Source organism: Apis laboriosa, unplaced genomic scaffold, assembly GCF_014066325.1.
Source record: "Apis laboriosa isolate Shangri-la unplaced genomic scaffold, ASM1406632v1 scaffold5_cov152, whole genome shotgun sequence".
In the NCBI taxonomy this organism is placed as follows: domain Eukaryota; kingdom Metazoa; phylum Arthropoda; class Insecta; order Hymenoptera; family Apidae; genus Apis; species Apis laboriosa.
This window is the reverse complement of record NW_025223857.1, coordinates 3,916,104-3,937,038: the sequence shown is the minus strand read 5'-3', so window position 1 is coordinate 3,937,038 and position 20,935 is coordinate 3,916,104. Positions and strand designations below refer to the sequence as shown.

Sequence of the window (20,935 nt, the reverse complement as noted above, 5' to 3'; positions counted from 1 at the left end):
AGAATTATTTGTCAAGTATAGAAAAATGATGCAACAGCATGCTTTTTTATGTTATTCACACGACAAGTTGATCGATAGCTCATCGTAAACTCGGCGTCTCCGAGAAATCATCAATGTCCGTATTCATTAGAATGAAAATCAAAATAGAGTGGTTAAAATCATAGCTAGCAGCCATTTTTACCATTACATAAATCGTTTCTCGGCAATGCAAAGATTAATTGTTCGGTCTTTCTTGAATTCGTTTGAATCGATACACGCGCGCACACACGAGTATTTTACAAGAATTCAATAAGAGTCATCGACGCCCACTTGTAATACACGAGCAATCGCTATTGTTATTTGGGAAAGGATGACAATGGACGGATTGTGTGGCGTGGCGTTATACAACCGCGGCAAAGGGCTCTTTTCAGAATGAAATTCGGGGAACAACGAGTGGCGTAGTTTTCCTGGCTCTCGGGGGGCTCGTGACGGATTTTTTCGACAATGATTCCCTCTTCGATTCGCCCTAAATTTTTCTTACCAAAAAAGGGGAAAGAGAAAAGAATATTAAAAAAAATTTATCCGATCGTAATCGTATTAATTTGTTAATAAAAATTTTTCACGTATTAATTGAGATTATTAACAAATTACAGAGAATAAAATTAATAACAAATAAATTAATAAATATATTTAATTTATTATAATTAATTATATTATATTTATTATCAATATTATTAATATTATTAATTATAATATATATTATAATTATAATATTATAATTATTATAATTAATAATATTCTGTAAAATAAAAATTTTATTAGAATCGTAGTGGAATAAGCGGACAAATACAAAGGAAAATATCTCTCCGAACGTATCGATTTCAAAACAGAATATTTATACAACGTAATAACCTTTAAGTTGAATAATAACATTCAGTCGTTCGCGTGCCGTCGGACCGGTCGGATTCTCTCTCGATCGGAGAAGTGGATGGAATTTTGAAAGAAATATAATATGGATTTATCGGTGGGGGATATTTTATTGGTTGCACTGCGTCGATAACGATTGTCAACAGACCGAATAGGATCGCATGGCCGACTTACGATTCGCCCTATCACCTCGTGCACCCTATCAATTCGCATAGGGACGTAAACAGGCCGATATGGCGCAGATGCATGGATGACGAATACACCAGGGATGGTCTAGGCGTGAAATTTACTTTGAATAATCGGTAGTAGCTTGATAACAATGATGGTGCCGTTAACCGTTGAACTTTCGTCGCTCTTATTTTCATTCCATCGATCCAATTTTCCATTCGATAAACGAATATAGAATTTTATATGTAGAATACAAATATACGTATGAAAACTATCGAGGAGAATCGAAAGTAATTTTTACAAGTAAATTGTCTACTATAACAATTTTCAAGAATACATAAAATTGAAAATTTTCATTTTCCTCAACGTGATATCCAAATATATTCTCCAAATGTACTTTCACTCTCAAATAGTCTAACTAATCCCCAACGCGATGCCCATTGGCGGAAAAAATTATCGAGAGAAGAGTTGGCAAGAGTTTTACTTGGAAACGAGGGGGATGATACTACGAACTTGCAATCACCCCTCCCCCCTCCCAAATAGTTATTCGTATTCGGGCGGATTGCGGACAATGGATGGGATCGGATGACCGTCTATCGATTTGCTCTGTAATGACTAATCTGAACATGAAGTCTCGAACCGAATATCGCGCATGTAAATCTATCGATCGTAAGCCGACCACAACGGCGATCCCGTTATACGTGTGCGCGGTGCACAGTCATCGAGGCTCTATGACGGTGAACGAGCACCGAATAAACAGTTAAGCCGTAACAACAGAGGAAAGAGCGATGATAAATAAGCGCGACGGGTCATCGTCCACCGGGGAGACGAGATTTATGTTCAACGAGCCGAGCGAGACTGCCGATCGCTCTCCTCTTCGAACACGCTCACGCGCGAAATCTCGCGTGTCTCTGTGATGATCGTGCTGGCGTCATCGTAACCCCTTTTGGACCTGGCTATGGCTTCGCCCACGGGAACCGGCTATCGGCTTTTCCCTTCCGCCTGCATCGATCACAACCCCCTGCCTCCTCCACAGCGACAGATTCGACCGCCGTCCTTTCTTTCGAGTTTCCATCGAGTTTGCTTCGAGTTTGCTAAATTTTCGTTTTTTTTCATATTTATTTATTAGGAAGACTATTGGGTTATTAATTGGGAAGCTAGAGTTGCAAGTTGATCATTCGTTTCGATGGTGGTTTCTTTTGCATTTTCTGATGTTTGATCGTAGTTTTGTAGATTATTTATTATCGATTCGTTACTTCAATACGAAGTCGATATTACATTCGATGTTGCAGTAGGTTTCTATCCATCGCTGGGAGCGTATAGTGTTTCCAAGCGATCGCTTTTTCGTAGTGTTAAATCGACGGATGGTAATCGATGGCGGCTTAAGTTTTTGGTTAACGAAACGGAAATCGAAGTCGATTTTATCGTTGTTTTTGAAATCATTGAAGAATGGGAGGGAAGATTTTTCGATCGAATTTTGGAATAACGATAGGGGGTTGAGATTGACAGTCAATGCGGTGGTATATCGATCCGTTTTCCGTTTCCTTGGCTCGGTTGGGGTACTTAAGGGTTTCTTCCGTCTTTTCAATATTTGCTCGACCTTCGGCCATCCCGCTTCGGTTCTTCTTTTGACTTCGTCCCTGTCGAAAAGCACGGATAAAATAGAGGCCCTTTTATCCAATCCCAAATAAACGATCGTGTTTGTTACTAAAACGGTTCATTGTAAAACTTTTTCAACGAGGTTACTATATACTTTATCAAAAAAAAATTACCGTAAATTTAGATAAGATTATTTTAAACAACAACGTGAATCATCTTTCCTCGGCATATAGCTATCTTCGGCCAATAAGTCTTGAAGAGGATACCAAGAGGAACCGTAACATCAATACATACATTATAAGCGCTATTATTTTACTGAATCTGAATTGCCAAGGCAGTGTTAATGTATTCCGAGACATTACGCTTGTACGTATAATCCTTCTCTCTTTGTTTCTGGCAAGCTATTTAATGACCACTGTTAACGGCTTAATCTCCATTTTGAAATGATAAACAAGCACCGTATTTAATCCACCATGTGCCGCGAGGAAATGCAAAGTCTTTTATATTCAAATATCTCTCGTATCGAAGAGGATACATCTATTTCGTTCTCGACACACGTGTGTGTGTGTGTGTGTGTGTGTGTGTGTGTCACGCTTTTTATATGCGAATGCACGCGACTTTTACACGGATCGCGTGTACACTGCACGCCTGATTCTCATTGCAACTGTTATTATTATTGCTCTTTTTATTTTCGCTCGAGTGTTAAGAAACGCGTGATCTTAAAGAAATATCCTTTCGATAAAACTTGGGAAAATTGAATTTCAATGAAATTCACTTACTCGAAAATTTCAATAGTTTTGAATAACATCGAGATTTGGTTATTAATTTTTATTTTTTTTTTATTATTTAATCTAATTTATTCGCTTATTTAATCGCTCGTTTTATTTTTGCCCATTGTTTAAGAATGGAATAATTCGGCGCTAGTAATAGGAGCAATTTCAGTTTCGCCAAGTCAAAATTGCGCCGCAAATAACACTCTATCTCGAAACAATTATTTACGATTATCGACGAAGACTCGGGCAAACATGCCGCCTCGTCGACGTCCAATGCACATTGGACTTTAATGCATCTGCTGAGTCACCATTCGTGTTGCACTATTACATACTGTGTTAACATTTATTTTCATTTGCATAGGGGAAATCCGGCGGTGACTCCTCGTCTTGGTTTATTGTATGTATATAATTTTATTATTGTATAATCCCGGTACGGTAAATGTGAGAAATTTTTTTCGAGAATATATAATAAAATAACAAATCGTTTCTATCGTCAAATTCTCGAGGAAAAAATGTTGTTTGCTTCCTCCCTTCAAATCGAATTTCTTCTATTATTAAAAATAATTTCTCAATTTCAAAGAAAATTATTATCGATTTCTCGTTTTAAATTTCTTCCAAAATTTTTTCTGAAAAAATATTATATAAAAATATCCTTATGAGATTTTTAACAGGGATCGAAGTAATATAATATACAAAAGCATATAAAAAAAAAAAAAAAAAGTAATTGTAATTATCATCGCGATCAGGAGACTTCTCGTTTCAAGATTGCGCCATTATTATCTTTACACCATCTTGATTGCATAGAATCATTGGCGCGAGTTATTATGCAATTGTGACTTTTTTCACGCTGATGCGTCACAAGAGTCCGTCACAGAGATCGTCTGTATATGTTTCTATCGAGTCGAATATTATATACACGCTCGGTATATATTTTTATTTCTCTGGTGATTAATAAGATTCGTCTATACCCAAGTGTTTCACCCACCACTCGATATATATATATATATATATAAATACGATATCGCTGTCATAATAATACAAAGATGCACGTCGCCTCCAAAGTAACATTTATTTTCTGGAATCGATGCAAATTTTTCGATACTTCATATCAACAATTTTTTCGCCAGATATAAAATAATCTTCGATTATTGAAAAATGTCGTTGCGATGAACACGTGGTGCACGCGTATGCACCATCTGATACATATTACGCCTCGGTGTAATCGCTCTAATCGCTCGTAACGATCGGATTATGAGATTAATCGTCGGATTCAGGATAATGGCTGCGGGGAATACCGCGTTGAATTCTCGTTGAAATAACGAGACGTGTATAATAAGTTTTCAAGTAAAGCAAGGAATCACGTAAGGGATCACGAAAAAACGTTCTTTGTCCGAACTCCATTTAAAATTCTGATTAACTTAATTACCGATCGAGTTTCGTTTATCGTCGAATACGAATTTGTGTCATTCGAAGAAGAGGAATCAATGAACTTTTTATTATAAATTTGTTTCATTTTTACGTCGTTTGGAAAAAATTAAATCCGGTATGATTAATAGTTTAATCTTTGTATATATACATATTTTTTATATCGAACTTGAACAAGAAATCTTTTATTCTTTGAAAGATTTATCGAGCAATTTTTTTTTTTTTTTTTTTTTTTTAATAAACTTGCTTCTCTACTTGCTACTCTCATCGGTTCGTTTAAAATTTAAATTCTTTACTTTTCTCCTCTCGTATCGTATTACAATCCAATATAAGGCGAAATTATAAAAATGACGGAAAGAAGAAAGAAATATCTAAAGGAGCGTGTAAAGATTAAAATTTCCATCGTTATTACGAAATTATAAATGATGATAATATATCTATTAAAGTATCGTTAATTAGAATTTAATTAGAAAATTACAACGTTGATTAATCGATTGAAAAAACGATTAATTAACAATAAATTCTTTCTCGGGGTTGCCATCAACCGCGACACCTGCGCAAGAAACCAGTTGCGTTTTCTTGTCGACGATATTACACCGTGATAGCCGTATCCCTTGACGTCACGATCGATGCCAGAAATTGTGCCACGTTTATGTGCTGTTAATTGATCGCGTCAGCTCGACGATTATCTAATCGTGTTCAGCTTCATCCGTTTCCTCGACCGATCTTTGCATTGTCATTTTCTTCTGAGCAATCGTTCGCATACGTATGTACATTTTTCAATGACTCGCTCGATCTAAACGCTACCGATAATTCCTTAACGAGTTTCTTCTTCTTTTTTTCTTTTTTAATTCTTAACGTTCTAATGTTCCAAAACGTCCAATTGCTTTGTAATTTATAATTCCTTTTTTTTTTTTTTTAAGTTGTAATTTCTTTGTCGATCCAGACGAAGAAAGCGTATCGTTCAATTTTTTGATTCTTCGAATAATAAATTCGAAAGGGAAAGACCAATTTTGAAATATTTCACTTTCAAATATATTCGCATTAATTGTGACGTATTCCAGTTCACAGAGAACTAAGAATCATTGGTATTCAAATATTTCTGACAATTTCAATAATCGTTCGACACTTTAACATTTCTTCGACATTTTTTAAATCGCCTCGTTCAGATTTTTATTTAATTTCTCTATCGATGATCGAATTGGAAATAAAAAATAATTTAGATATTGATTAATTTTTATTCTAGAAAAAAAAAAATACGATTGTATCGAGTAAATAATCAAGTCGCGATAAAAAGAAAAGAAAAAAAAAATGATTGGAAAATGATCATCGACTCGATTTACTCGGGGAACGAGGACATCGCCTGTCACCATTGTATACCGATCGGCATCATTCGTTTAAGTGTTATCAATTCGCTGTCCAATTTAAACGGCAGCCACACTATTTCTTCCATCTCTTTTTTTTTCTCTTTCTCTCTCTCTCTCTCTCTCTCTCCGCTCGTCGAGGCGGGCATTTTTATTGCCCGAACCTGTCGCCACCGATTTTGCAACGGATCGCGATCCGTGAACGAGGATCGAAATGAGAAAAAGATATCGGTGTGTACGTAAAATTAGAATGTTTCTCGGTCTCGTAGATCATTTCGTAGATGACTGATCTGGAAATAGAACACGATTCGAACCGCTTCCTCTTTCCACTTTTCATTTATACGGGGTGGTTTTCGATTGACACTCGTGTGTCACTATTACTCGTCGTTTCTAATTCGCGTGCATATCGTGACGCGCCTTCGAGTCGATGAACCAAAGTGTAACGGTGGATCCGTTTTAATTGTTGATGTGTCGAGGTGGACCAATAATATGGCAAGTAATATCGTGGATTCTTCTTAAGAGTATTCTCATCTATTTTATCTATATAAATGATTAAAGTGAGGTGAAAATAAGTAGGTATACTTATAATAAGATACAAACTAAGTTACGAATAAAGTTTTGTTAAAAATATTGTTCTTAATAATCATTAAATATGGAACGTGAAATCCGTCATTTTCGATGGTTGTGTTCTAGTTGTAATCTTAAGAGTAGATTAAGAACGGTCGAGTGATTGGGGGAATGACTTTGAAGAAGAACGCGAGGCAATTAACGATTAATTGATCAATATTTGGACACTGTCAGTGTCAAGTATTTGATTAGGGAAGAAGTAGTTAGATATTAGATAGTTTTCTAATCTTTTTTTTTTTTTTTTTTTTTTTTTCGAATATAGAGGTTTTAATGGTTTAATAACATGCAAAGCACTCTTTAATTGTACAATGATAAGTGTTATAAGATAATAGTTGTATCATAGTTGTACTATTTATTATTTTCCATCCGACGCTTTCACTTTTGAACCTTGCTTCGTAGAATCGATATCATCTCGGCTTTATACGCTGCGGCAACAGAGTGTGCGTTCTTTAATATCTGAGCGAGAAAATCCGATTATTGCACACGCGGTCGGTGATCCCTGTGATGAAAAGCCGGCTAATCGGTTGTTGATCGGTTGTATTATGCTTATACATTTCTAATACACGCTGTTGAGACAAATTAAAAGAAAAATTACATTTACAATCGAAGTACAATCGAAGTACAGTTTCGATTGTATCTAACGATAAAAATTTTCTTTCTTTTTTTTCCTTTCCTTCTCTTTTTATATTCGCATTTACATTTCGAATATAAAAATATGATAATCCATTGTCGACTAAACATATTTTTTCCTCTTCTTTTTATTATTTTTCAAAATTCAAAATCAATACTGCAACAAATATATAAACGATAATTTTAGTTTTTCGCTTCAACAAGAAGGAATTCTTCAACAACGGGGAAAAATTTCTAGTAAAATTCCAACTTTTTTCTCTCTCTCTCTTTAAATTATTGGATTTCACCTGGAACACGGTGATACGCTTCGAACTTCTGATCGATGATGTACGATTAAAGGATACTCGAAAGTAATATCGTATATATGTCTCGTTCGATTTTTCATTTTTTTTTTTTTTTTTTTTTTATCCTTATCTCGATTATTCGGCGCCGATAACATATTTTCTCCCGCGGAATCTTGTTGACCAAATGTTAAATATTCGATTCTATTTTTTTTTTTTTTTTTTTTTTTAGCCTTCGCGCGAACACACCTATTTATCGCACGTGTCCACTTCTTTATCATTCTCCGAATTAATTTACTCTCGTTGTTCGATCGCACAACGAGAGCGATCGATCTATCGGAATGATCTATAATAATCGTGCGATCGTGACGGCTCGAGGATCGATAGATACGATTCCGTAGAAATCGAAGCTTTTCGTTATTACGATTCCTTTTTTTTTTTTTTTTTTTTTTTTAATCAAAACGATGTTTACGCGAATTGTCGCGGATTCGATGCAAATGAATTCCCTGGTTATGGCCATCATACTTTAAAATTAGCGATCGTGTTTATTCCGAAAATAAACGTATATATATAAAAAAACAATAGCTCTCGATGCTCTCGACGGAATCGCTAAGCGAGGTAAGAAAAAAGGCGATAAAAATTTTGTCCCGATAACCGATGTCTCGATAATCTTGATAATCAAAAAAGAAAAAAAAAAAAAAAAAAAAAAAAAAAAAAAAAAAGAAAAGAAAGAAATCGAGTATCGTTTTTAACAACGAAATTATCTCCGAATTCGAAAATTGATTCGATTCAAAGTTTCTCGAAGCATTTTTTTACTTTTCCGCTTCATCCGTTTCGTAATTTAAAAAAAAAAAAAGGAAGAAAGAAAAAAATTTCCTACTTTCACACAGAACGTGTCATTTTTCGTTCGCAAAATTATGCAAAAGTATTCAAACGAGGAAACACTTGATCCATAAGGATATTCGAAAGTTTAGATGGTTTCGTAAAAAGTCTGGCCCGTTCGATTCTCGCGTGATTCTTTTTAGATCGCGGTTCACGCTCGTGACACATTTTTCTGCGCACGTGAGGTGAGTCAGACGGTTCAACTATTTCGACAGTTGTGTATACACGCTCTCTCGACTTTGATCGCCACGAGGAACAAGCGTCGTTGCCGTACCATCTCGCAGGCCACGGCTGCGTGTGTACAACACACGTCGAGCGCGTGGTATCCGACTCGTTCGTATTAGGCCGAATAAGGTGGTGATAAGGAACCGGCTGATTCGAGAAGCAATCGTAAACGATTGGCTAGGTGTTGGAAGAAGAAGAAGAAGAAGAAGAAGAAGAAGAAGAAGAAGAAAAAAAAATGATTGTACGAGCGAGAGGAGATACGCGTGCTCGTTAGCGCGAGCGGAGTGTGCTGACTCGATTAGAGCGACCTCGATGTCGAGGGTCACGAGTTCTGACCATTGCTTTCAAATCGTTTCTGATTTGTTTACTACGCGCTGTTGTTTAACAATCGTGCCTCTACGAACGATTCGCTGTCGCCCTGTCGCCACTCTCTGATTTTATTATATATATATATATATATTTTAATTTTAGTTTTATCTTTCTCTTCTATCTTTTTTTTTTTTCTTTTCGATAATATCGTATAATTTTTTGCCTGGAAATGAAATATAATTAAAATAGTTTTTTAGGTTTAGGAGTGTATTGCAAGTTTAAAATTGTTGTACAGCGAATGAAATTTTCGTTCGAATTTTTGTATTAATTTTTTTCCTTTTTCTCTTTTTTAGGATCGAAGCTTGTAAAAACAGTTTGCGATTCTGAAGAATTCTAAACAACTTTCTCGTAGCGATAAGTCAGAAAAATATGTTCCCCTCGAGTTGCATCATTTCAAAGATTATACGTCATATATCTGGAATTCGTCAATAATGGAACTAGTTGAAACGAGTCTTATTCGTCGCCAATATCAGCGTATCCGATACGATGCAGATTATTCGATGAAACATTTAAAATCTAAATCTAAATTCGCAACAAGAATCTCTCTCTCTCTCTCTCTCTCTCTCTCTCTCTCTCTCTCCTTAAGCCTAACTATTCACTTGACGAGAAGAGAGAAGAGAAGAAAATCGCGAGAAAAACTTGAAAAAACATGGAATACGGAATTCTATAATGGGTCCTAATAAGTTACTTTAATAAACAAGATGACGAAATCCGCCAGCGTTCAAAGTTTCAAACTAAATCAGTGACCTCTGCTTTGGGTCTTGGCCTTTCCTTGTTAGATGAACAAGAAATTTGTTCCAAATGATTAATCTAATACACATTGGCTAACTTTGAATCGGTTCTTCCAATTTTGGTAATTAAAAACGAATCGAAGGGATTTGTTGTTGTTTCGATATTGTGGAATTTCGAAACAAGCAAGGATCTCTTTTTTTTTTTTTTTGCGAAATGGCGAAATCGTATTCTTTTATTCTTTTTGTGCGACGAACTTCCAAAGTTTGTTTATAACCTTGAAAGCAAGTTGATACGCTACGTTAGTCAGCTCCAACTGAAATTCGGTATTCTTATTTCATGGGATTGCTGAATGTTCCCCCTGAATATAGAATCTACGTTTTCTTTCCAATCCATTCTCACGTGACGAAAAGCTTGCAACTTTATCGCGTGATATTTTGACACTTTGATTGATCAGACTATGTTTATCGCTTTGCCATTATTCGAATCTACGACGATTAAACGCCATTCGTTGTCACTCCATTAATTTAGATAGACTATACTTTTCGTATCCCTTTCGTATCCCTCGTAAAAATTGAACAATTTGTCGCTTATTAACCCCTTGCGAGAGTTGAACTGAACGCCGTTCGATATTTTTATTATTTCAAGTAGTTTAGTTTCTCGACCAGATAACCTTTCAAAACCGTATCCATTATTTAAAGGATTTCTTTTTCACACGCTTTCATTACCAAAAGGAAAAAAAGAAAGAAAAAAGTAATCACTCCCTGTCTGTATAACATAATATCTGAAAATAATCTGGAAAATGAGCACGAAGATTCATCGACAATGTTATTTATGTAGTTAGAAGTAAATATCGCACAACAACGAGTGAAGGCCGCACAAGTGTTAATCTTCGATGCTAATTAATCGAAACGGGAGACGATTCACGATTTTTTTTCAAATTTGCCTCGCTTTATCTTCTGAATAGATAAAATCGCGAGCTTCGGCAAATCTTCAAAATCTGACATCAAGAATGACAAATCTCAATCTCGTGTATTTCGAATCGACACGTACTCGTTCTCATCGTCGAGTATGCCTTCGATCGAAACGATTATATTCCTCTCTTTATCCGGTTTCTTTTTTTTTTTTTTTTTGCCCATTAACGTTACGTAACCATGATATCATCGTTTCCTTTAATTTTTTCCTTTTTTTTTAATATTGCCATTTTCAATCGTGGAATTATTATTGTTATTTTTTTTTTTTTTTTTTTTGCAATCGATCAAACAGATAAGAGTTCTATTCATCCAAGAGTTCTATTCATGATCCTGATCTTGTTTAATTTCCAGGACGATCCTGAAAGAAAATGGACGCGTGTGTTGTCGTGAACCACAAGATTTTCTTGGTTCTTGCTTACGTCAACTGGTAACGAGAGCTACAGTGTCATTAACGTTCTAATTACTACGAGGCTATCTACGAGATGTTTTCCTTTGATTAGCCTTCCTTTTATGGCTGCCACGAGATCGAAAATGGAATTCCTACTATTATCGGCCGTTCCGCTAGATCGTCCCGAGGGAAACATTTTGTTTCTTTCTTTTTTTTCTTTTCTTTTTTTCATTCTTATGGCTAATTTCTTTTCTTTTTTTTTTTTTTTTTTTTTTTTTTCTATTAAATATATTCGAAATAACGAATATAAAGAAAACGTATTTATCAAAGATAGACAAGATGGACAAGTTTCTATAATTTTTAGTAAGCAGTCTGTTAAGGTTACCCATTCGAAGTGTTTATATTTCATCGATCGATCGTCATTTGAAACGTTACCAAGAGAATTCTTGCGGAGGAAAGATCAATAGAAGGGTTGTAAAAATAAAAAGAAAGGAGAAAATAGAGTCATCGGGTGAGCCCATGAAAATGGCATTTTATGGCATCATCAAACTTAAATTTACCCAGTATGGATCCAGTTCTTCGCATTTTCTTCTTTTTTTTTTTTTCTCTTGCTAAATCTGAAAAAAATAATCAATCGAAATTTACTTATAAATATATCCTTTCGCGCAATTTAAGATTTCTATTTTTTTTTAAAAATCAATTTCGATCAAATTTGGAATAAAAAAAAAAACATGGAATATATACAATACGTACAATATGATATCCTTAATTTTTCCACGATCTTTGCCACTATATATTATATATCCTTGTGTAACGCCAAAGTGCAAAATTAATGTAAAAAGTTGAAGCGTTTACTTCCAATTAGAATCGCGAAAGAACAAAGTGGTTTATTCCTTATCGACTGCCTCTTATAAAGGATTAATGCTGTAATGTGTTTGCAATTATTCGAACGATAATGAATTCTAACTTAACTCCAGTCGTACAGTTACTCGTTAAGCAAACATTTGTAATACAGGCAGAGAAGAGATAAATCCCCGCCCGTGTTTCGGCCGCGAAATTTATTTGAAACTGATTCTCGAGTCTCGCCAATTAGAGCGCGGCCATTTTGGAATCTACCTGTTGCTTTGTTCCAACGCGTTAAATACTCAAATTTAATAATCTCTCTCTCTTTCTCTGTCGACCATCGAACCAATTCGTTACAAACTGTTCCCCTCCCCACGAAACGAGAAAAAAACTTTGTCTCACAAAAATCACATCGAAAAATATTACAATTATAATTTCCAATTATAATAATACTTTAATCGTGTAAAACAACACAACGATAGCATTCGCAATTTATTATTCCTTCTTTTCCACGAAATTAAAGAAAAATTTTCCCTACCGATTCATATCGAATAGTTATTAAAATAAAAATGTTAAATCAGACACAACGAAACGAATGACAATATATACTCTGATAAATAATAACGTGATTTTTTACTCTCTCTCTCTCTCTCTCTCTGCGATATACACGATCCAGGAGAAGGTCCAATTAACGTACACACACCTTCTTGCAACGGTACGTTCCATCGTCGTCAACCATCGTTTTCCCCGAAAATAAACGAGCCCCGGTGAAAATTATAGGTGAAGAATTGCTCGCGCGGGAAGATCGGATTCGCGCGAACGTCGGGCGAAGCCAGTAGGATCGAGATGCGATAGATAGACAGTCGGGTAATTAGCGGCTGCTGATTGGTCACCTTCCTCCTCGATATATCCGAAGCTGGTCGGGGATGCAGGAGCGTATAAACGTGTTGCGTGAAGTGTGTATGGTGGGGGCTTATTTACTCGCTATTCAAACGATGCCGGGTTGGCCGATCGGCGATGAGACGAGGAACGCCAGTCCGTGTCTGACACTCGTTGCGTTCGCGCGATGCGTTTCGAACGGTGTATCGATCCCGTGTCCCATCGTTCCATGTTTTCACCGCGGGAACGGTGTGTCAATGATTTGTGATGTGCCGATCAAACAGTGTTCCTATTTAAATGTCAAAATATAAATAGACCCTTTACTCGGTCGGTCATTCGAATCTCGATAAAATTGTGAATAGAGAAAAATTTCTCTCTCCCTTTTTTTCTTTCTTTCTTTTTTTTTTTTTTTTTCTTTCTTTCTTTTTCGATATTTCGTCGATATTGTATCGGTATTACCGGAATATCTCGAATTTCGAAACGAGAAATCAATCGACTATCTTTCGCTCGATCGATATATGGATTCTTGAACGGTGTCGAGCTAACCTAGAACACGTGGAGCTCGGGAGTGACATGGAACAAGTTGTTCGTTCGAGGAGGGTCGTTCGCGTGGCGAGATAGTGCGAAGTGAAAGCGCGAAAGAAGAATCGTTCCAAATATTCGACGCGTGAAACGAAACGGTTAAGAAGTGAAGAGAGGATCGGTGACAGGGCTTCGGTCCTCGAGGACCTAATGGCACCCGACCTTGAGAAAAGGCGACAGGAACTAAGGAGGACCAACAGCGGTACCTTGGAACCGGGCCACGAGCATCTTCAAATGCTACTGCAGTTTCGGTGTACCGGAAATGCATTGATTGAGCCTTATCGACACGGTAAACTTGATCTCCCTTCCACTCGCGCATGCCTGATCATTGCTGTTTAATATTCAACGATTCCCGCCTAGATAGCCGGGTAATTGATATCTCTCGAGTGGAACCTGTTGCTGTTGGTATTTCGAAGTCTTTTTATTATGTCTTTTTTTTTCTTCTTCTTTTTCTCTCCTTTTCTTTTGTCTTTTTTATTCCGTTTTATCTTCCTTTCCACCAGCGATCTTCGTCGGGACTTTGAGTGGTTTATACCGCATGTTTAAATGCGATATTTGTACAGGTATATAAATTTTCTCTCGACGTAGAGAATTCTATTTTTATTTTTCTTCGCCTCTTATGCGCTCGCGATTGACTCATTGTATACACGGCGTATCGAGTGTAGAATAAAAATATTCCCGATTGTTATCAAATTTTTAACAACGTTTGGCAACGTTTCTTTTTAACGAGAACGATTCCAATCTTTTTATTTGTTTCTATTTAACTTGGAGTTCAAGAAACTCTAATTTAGTTTTCTTTGGGTTTAAGGGAATAACAATTGCATTATATTATCATCGTAAGACAGAATAGATTCAACGTTGTCATTGTCAACTTTTTTACGAGCCAAGGTTTTTTCCAAATTCTTTCGTTTTCAAATCGTCTTAAAATCGAGATGATTAATTGGAGGAATCAGAGAAATTCCTGACAAATTTCGGGACACAACGGTCGAATCGAGAAAGATAAGAGTTTCGCGTTTTCATTTATTACCGTTTTTTGTCTTCGATAAATGTCTACCTTTAGGCAAATCTTCGTCTTTTTTATATCCTCGTTCGACACCTTTCGTTTCTTTTTTTCACTTTTATATTCCTTTTCATTTCTCATCTCGACGATTATTTTGCTCCAAATTTATTAGTTTTCTTTTTCTTTTTTTTTAAACAGAATTCGCTCTTTATTTATGCTCGTATCGAACAAATTATTTTTCACGTTTTTTGCGAGTCAATTTTTGCTCCAAAACAGTTCATTATTTTTCAATCAATACACGTTGAATAAAGTTTCGATAAAGTTGTTATTGCTTTCAGTGATACGCCATATTTCTTTCACTTCTTAAATTTACGTATCTTTACATTTTTTTAATTTATAGTCGGGCACTCGAAAAATCCATATTATCATATCTGTATAACAATTAAGAAGCACGGAGCAAGAAGGTGGTAAGGTGCACGTGATAAAATTTTCAACTTGAGAAAATCAAAGTTGGAAAAAAAGTAAAAATAAATTTTTACTAGACTATTGATACTTTCATAAGAAAACACTCGTAAAGAAACACATTTTTCTCTCGATCTGTAGATAAATACCGTTCTTATACACTACTATATGGAGAACTAAACGCGATTATCACAATTATTTTCATTACATTAGTATGAACCGATAACAATTTTATCATAGGTAATACGATTTCGATAGATTTTTAAATTGATGATATTTCGAATCAATCTATCGAAACAATTCAAAATTATCATATTGAATACCCTCCATCGTTTAATTTAACAAAAAAAAAGAGAAAAGAAAAATTCCTACTTCTTTCATCCTTCGAAACCGCCATTACCCTCCACGCTTCTGCCTCCATTTTCCTAACTCGAAACGGGGTCGTTGTATTTTCCCCCTCCTTATCTCCCGTCTCGATATTATTTTTATTATTATTATTAGAATTATTTCTGCTCATTGTTTCGTCTCTAACAGCCGGGAAATCGTGACAAGGCTCGATAACCTCCGAGACGAGGTCTCGCCGTTCCTCCGCATGTCCTCCGTCATCCTCCTTTCCTTCCTATTTTCCTTATCCGTCCCCGAGCCGATTATAAATTATCTCTCTCTCTCTCTCGCTCCTCGTTTCTCTCCTTCGCCCTTGATCCGTTCTCTCTCTCTCTCTCCTATCGCGTATCCTCCCCCAACAACGATTCGCTCCCCGTGCGCAGGAGAGACGCGATACTTCTCCGTTTATCAGCGGCCCGCCACTGAAAAAAGGCCTTTTGGTGGCCGGTCTTTCGTTGCCAGGCAGGAGGCGGAAGAAGGGAAGAAGAGGGCAATCCGCCTTCGAAAGCGAGCGGCGGCCAATCCGCGATCGCCTCTCCGATTTTCGAGAGGCGCCCCCGCGGCGAACGGATCGCAGCGGTTTTCTTCCTCCTCCTCGCGGCGTTGTCCTCGCGGCGACTCCTCACCCCTGCCTCTTCCCTGCCAGCGATCGTTCAATTCTCGGATCGTGTGCCACGGGTCGCGGTTTCGCCGCGGATTATTACGCCCCTCCCCTCCCTCCGTTGATCCGATCAGGTATACGGATCGTTCCTGTGTTGGTGGAGGCGATGATGGTGAGCGAAGAGAACAATTGATTGACATGAAAGAGGAAGAAAAAAAAAGAATCTTTTTTTCTCTTCTTGTCCTTTTTTTTCTTCTTTTGTATATTCTTGTATAATCTTCTTTTTGTATATTCCGTTCGTCGTTAATGCTTCGAGCGATTCGAGAGAAGATGATGTGCGTGTGAATGAGAGTGTGATTAAATTTTTCTTCTTTTTTTAATTCTTTTTTTAAGTAGTATTTTAATGAAATGCGTCGAGGGATTGGAACAGGTGAGATATTATTACGGCGAAGTGTTTGGATCTATGTATAATCGATGAAGTTTTGATAGATAACAGGAGTATAAGAATGTGTATTATAGTACGTGGATTTATAGTGATCCTTGGATTGCGTAAGAAGCGGCGCGGATTATTTATTTCTCTCGAGGATCTCCGTTGTCTGTAGACACAAGTATCGGGAGTAAAGTTATGTTCGTACATGTTCCGGCTGGTGTTACGATAATAAAGGTTACAGGTTTGCGTAATTCTATCTAATCGTCGATTATTATTTAACACCGGTAAAAAGAAAAATCTCTTTACGAGTACGAGAAAAAAAGCTTATTACGAGAAGGTTGTAGGAGAGTTTATTTTAATGACACATCGGATTTAATTAAAGAATCCTCCTTTTTTATTTCCCAATGACATCATAGAGAAAAAAATCATTTAACGCCATTAACCAAGTAAAAGTTACCATAGATTAGTTTTTAATAGTCGTTATAAAATTGTTGTACATATTTAATTTACATAAAAAGAAAAAGAAAAGGTAGATTGTTTTTAAATTTGCTTTATTTCTTATTTTTTTCTTTCTTTTTTCCATCCCAAGTTTTTTGCATCCTTCAACTTTTTATACAGAACGAAATCTATTCTAAATTTTTTGTTAATATTAACCACGAAACTGTGAACGAAAAAAAGAAAGAAAAATAGACGATAAATTTCTTTAAGATCACTAGGTAATTGTAATTCGATTTGAAATTCCCGCGCGCGCGAATCTATCTGTTTCGAATTCGCCACCAATTTCGTTAACTTTTTTTTTTTTTTTTGCAATCAATTAAGATACACGTACATTCGATACCGCGTAATAATTTTTGTCGACAGCTCTATGTTTCATTAATATTATCTGTACACACAACATTATGTGTACACATTAGTTTATCTAATTTCGAGTTACCTGAGCGCAAGGCTGACTCGACATTAAAATTATCGCGAATTGAAATGAAGTCAAATGTCAGGCTCTTTGTGTCCGATCGCTTGTTGATGAGACATTTCACGGATTGTTGAATAGGTCAAGCAACGTTTGCAGAATATGTTTCCAGTTTTGTCTTCGCGTGACTGAGAAAAATTGCGTCGTAAAAGAAGAATAATCTATATAGAAAAAAAGAGAGAGAGAAAAAAAAAAGAAACATTAACACACGTGTAAACGATTCGACTTTGACTGAATTTCATTCGCATTAAAAAGAAGTTTCTTCGTATTCGCGTATTTTTTTTTTTTTTTTTTTTTTTTTTGCCCCAAGATTAAACGGGCCTCGATAGATCGAACGATATCCAACGTATAATTATATGTGTGAAATGACCGTGAAATGTTTCCGAGAAACGATTTGAAAATCGATTCGATTTTCCACGATCTATCGTCGCGATGGAACTCCGATCGATTCCTAATTTTTTCACAGATATCGAACGATGATGATTAATTCGAGATACGAATCGAAAAATACGATCTTCTCGATCTTGCGTCCGTTTCCGGGAAACGTATGGGTGAGCCATATGTTTCGCGGAGATGTTTCACGATAAATCGCTCGTGGATAGATGGGCCTTCCATCTTGCATAGCTTGCATTCTTCGCGAAATTGTCGACGTCTCGACATCCTCCGTCCTCCGTAGAATTCAACTACGCATTTTCCATCCCGTGAAGAGTTTCCTCGCCGATTGGAAACGGAACACGCGGTAAGTATTCGATTTTAATTACATTGAATTTTACGTATTGCTCGAATCGCGCATTGAAAAATTAGGTTGATAACCTTCTCGTTAAACTGTAATTCGTGGGGCTATTTCGGGTCATGTCTCGTATCGCTCCACGGTTAATAATAGACCGATTTTCTCCCCCCGGAAACGTGACGCAATTTTCAGAATCTTCTCTCGGGTCTAAATATACGGATTCTTTGTGGTGTGAGATATTCTGTGATCGAGAACGAGAAATTGTCTAATTTCTTTTTTCTTCTTTTCGTAGTAATTTAATTATCAAAAAGTTGGAGAAGAAGGCGGATATAATATTTTCTTGATACGTAGTAAACGTTATTTGTAACCCTTTCTTTTCATTCGATCTTCGTGTATTCGTCTATAAAGATCCATCAAGATCGTGCCGATTTTCATTTTCATTTTTGAACGAATTTTCGAACGAAACTTTTTAAAATAAAATTTTCGATACAATTTTCAGAAAAAAGAATCTTGGAAAAATTTTTTATCGAACAAATTTTCTTAAAAGGATCTTTTATCTTTTTCTGAAAGATGTTTAAAACTTTCGAAAGACAATCATCGAATTTTATATATATAGAATCGTGGACGCGAATTCTCGAATGGTATTTCCAAACGAGAACCGGAAGAAAGCCCTCCAGGGACCATTGATGGTTCGGTGTCGTCTCGATGTCGATGTCTCGAGTTGTTTCATAATCACAGTCCATCCATTCGGATGAAATCTCGTGTGTCCACGGGTGTCCACACGCACGTGTTTCGAACATGTGCTCGTTGGCGCGAAATCTATGACGCTTATTAATAATGTGCATGTACACATTGTTGAGCAATATATATATATATATATATATATGTACACGGCTCATATATATGTGTACGCTCGTCTAACAGTACACTTGATACAACTGGCGACGCGGCTAGAATTCGATTAAGCTCTTAACCGGAGAGAAAGAGGTGCCCTGGACGACTGTTCTCGAAAAGTTGATGGATTCTAGAACGGGAATTCGTGACTCTCGTCCAAATCGAACCTGACTTTCCGTCTCGATTCCCAACCGTAAATAATCGCTCGAAGATGATTTCTGGAACAGGAGATATATCGATATTACAATTATTCGATATTATATTATCTTGTCACGAGCGAATACAGTTGGTTATAAGAAAAGAGTAACTATATGTAATAAGTTCAGAGATGACCTCCAGATACTGGAGTCGATTATAGTCATTATTTAAATTTAGTTACACGTATTGAACGAATGTATAGTTGGTTCACTGAAATGTCTAGTCACGTTGGTTGGTATATATATTTAGTGCAAAATTGTAAAGAAGAAAAATATTTACTTTACATCGATGATCTAATAGACGGTAGGTGGAATAGAATGCATCGAGTGAAGCGTTACTCTAGCTTTTAAAAAGCTTTAAAAGCATTTTAAAATATTCTTCTATATTTAAAATTAAGATGTTTCCTAGTGAAAAATAGAATTTTTTATCGATCGATCGAAAATATTGCGTTTCTCGATCATTGTTCGAGAGTTTTTAAGAAAAAAATTTCACTCTTATTCCACTCTCGTCACTTCATATTATCCAAATACGATATCCTGCATTTCGAAAAAAAAAAAAAAAAAAAAAGAAAAGAAACAAGAGAGACGTACATAAGATGTAAAAATTCGGAGTGCGATTTCTTCTGAAAAAGTATATACCTCGCCTTTTATCAGGCCACTGTTTTTCGCCCGTCGCCAAGGCGGAGTACGTGTGCCAACTAATCGTCTGCCTCGCGGAATTATCGATAAGCGAGAGAGACCGACTCGATTATTTCTTTTCATTGTTACGTAAATAACATCGAGACAAGTTGACATACGTGATATGCCCGACTATCATTTACAAGCATATCTGTACGCGGTGTGACTGGGAGAGGGAGCAGAGAGAGAGAAGGAGAGGCAAGGGGAGGAGGGATCTGATTAAAAGGTGCGTTGACTCACTCGATATTATACACAGAGGATATCGATAAAATGCGCGAATCGTACGCTATACTCTCTCTCTCTCTCTCTTTCTCTCTCTATTTCTCCACGTGCAGACAATATATATAACAAATCTTGATAACGAGCCAGTCGCGATAAAAAGTTAATATTTATTTATTAAAATGTTAATTCTTCTGTTGTGATTGTTCCCATTTATATAGATCGAACTCTCGAGGTTACGTGGATCGAGCGTCTTTCTTCTTCTTCTTCTTCTTCTTTTCTTTCAATTTCATCGACGAAAACGATGCCACGATCTGTATTTTAAATGGTCGACGAAGATGATGAGCCGTGATCCGAATTTTGTTCGAATCTTGTAAAAGTCAAAGGTCGTTATAATCGAAAATAGCTCCTCTCGTTCTGAATTATCGACCGTGCATCGTCCATCTTTAAACTCGTCGCGGATAATTATTGGAATAGTCGTCTTAAGCAATTCTTGTAAGAGGAAAAGAAGGAATTAAATTATAATTGTTATATCGTTTTCTTAACGATCAATTCTGCTTCTTACGATATTCGAAACTATCTCAACTATTGACACAGCTGTCTTTACCGATGACGTTTCTTAAGCTTCTTTTGACAGTTTTCTGAATGCCGATTATCAGTAAAGAAGATTTATAGATATATTATTACAATAGAACTTTGTTATATTCGCATTTCGATTAATCCCTTAAC

At 36.3% G+C, this 20,935-nt stretch overlaps 1 protein-coding gene across 6 annotated transcripts in view; it reads left to right on the top strand.

Annotated features, from left to right (window-relative positions):
• LOC122718204 (nuclear factor of activated T-cells 5-like) overlaps nucleotides 1-20,935 on the top strand; it is a 52,393-nt gene that overhangs the window by 15,533 nt on the left and 15,925 nt on the right. For 4 of the 6 annotated variants that reach the window (XM_043943045.1, XM_043943046.1, XM_043943043.1 and 1 more), the window contains exon 1: nucleotides 13,222-13,933. The exons of 1 other annotated variant lie outside the window; for it this stretch is intronic. In XM_043943045.1, the coding sequence (XP_043798980.1) occupies nucleotides 13,795-13,933 (139 nt within the window). In that variant the 5' untranslated portion in view covers nucleotides 13,222-13,794. Of the gene's footprint in view, nucleotides 1-13,221; nucleotides 13,934-20,935 lie in introns of those variants that run through there. One more of the 6 variants, XM_043943044.1, reaches the window with a different exon arrangement.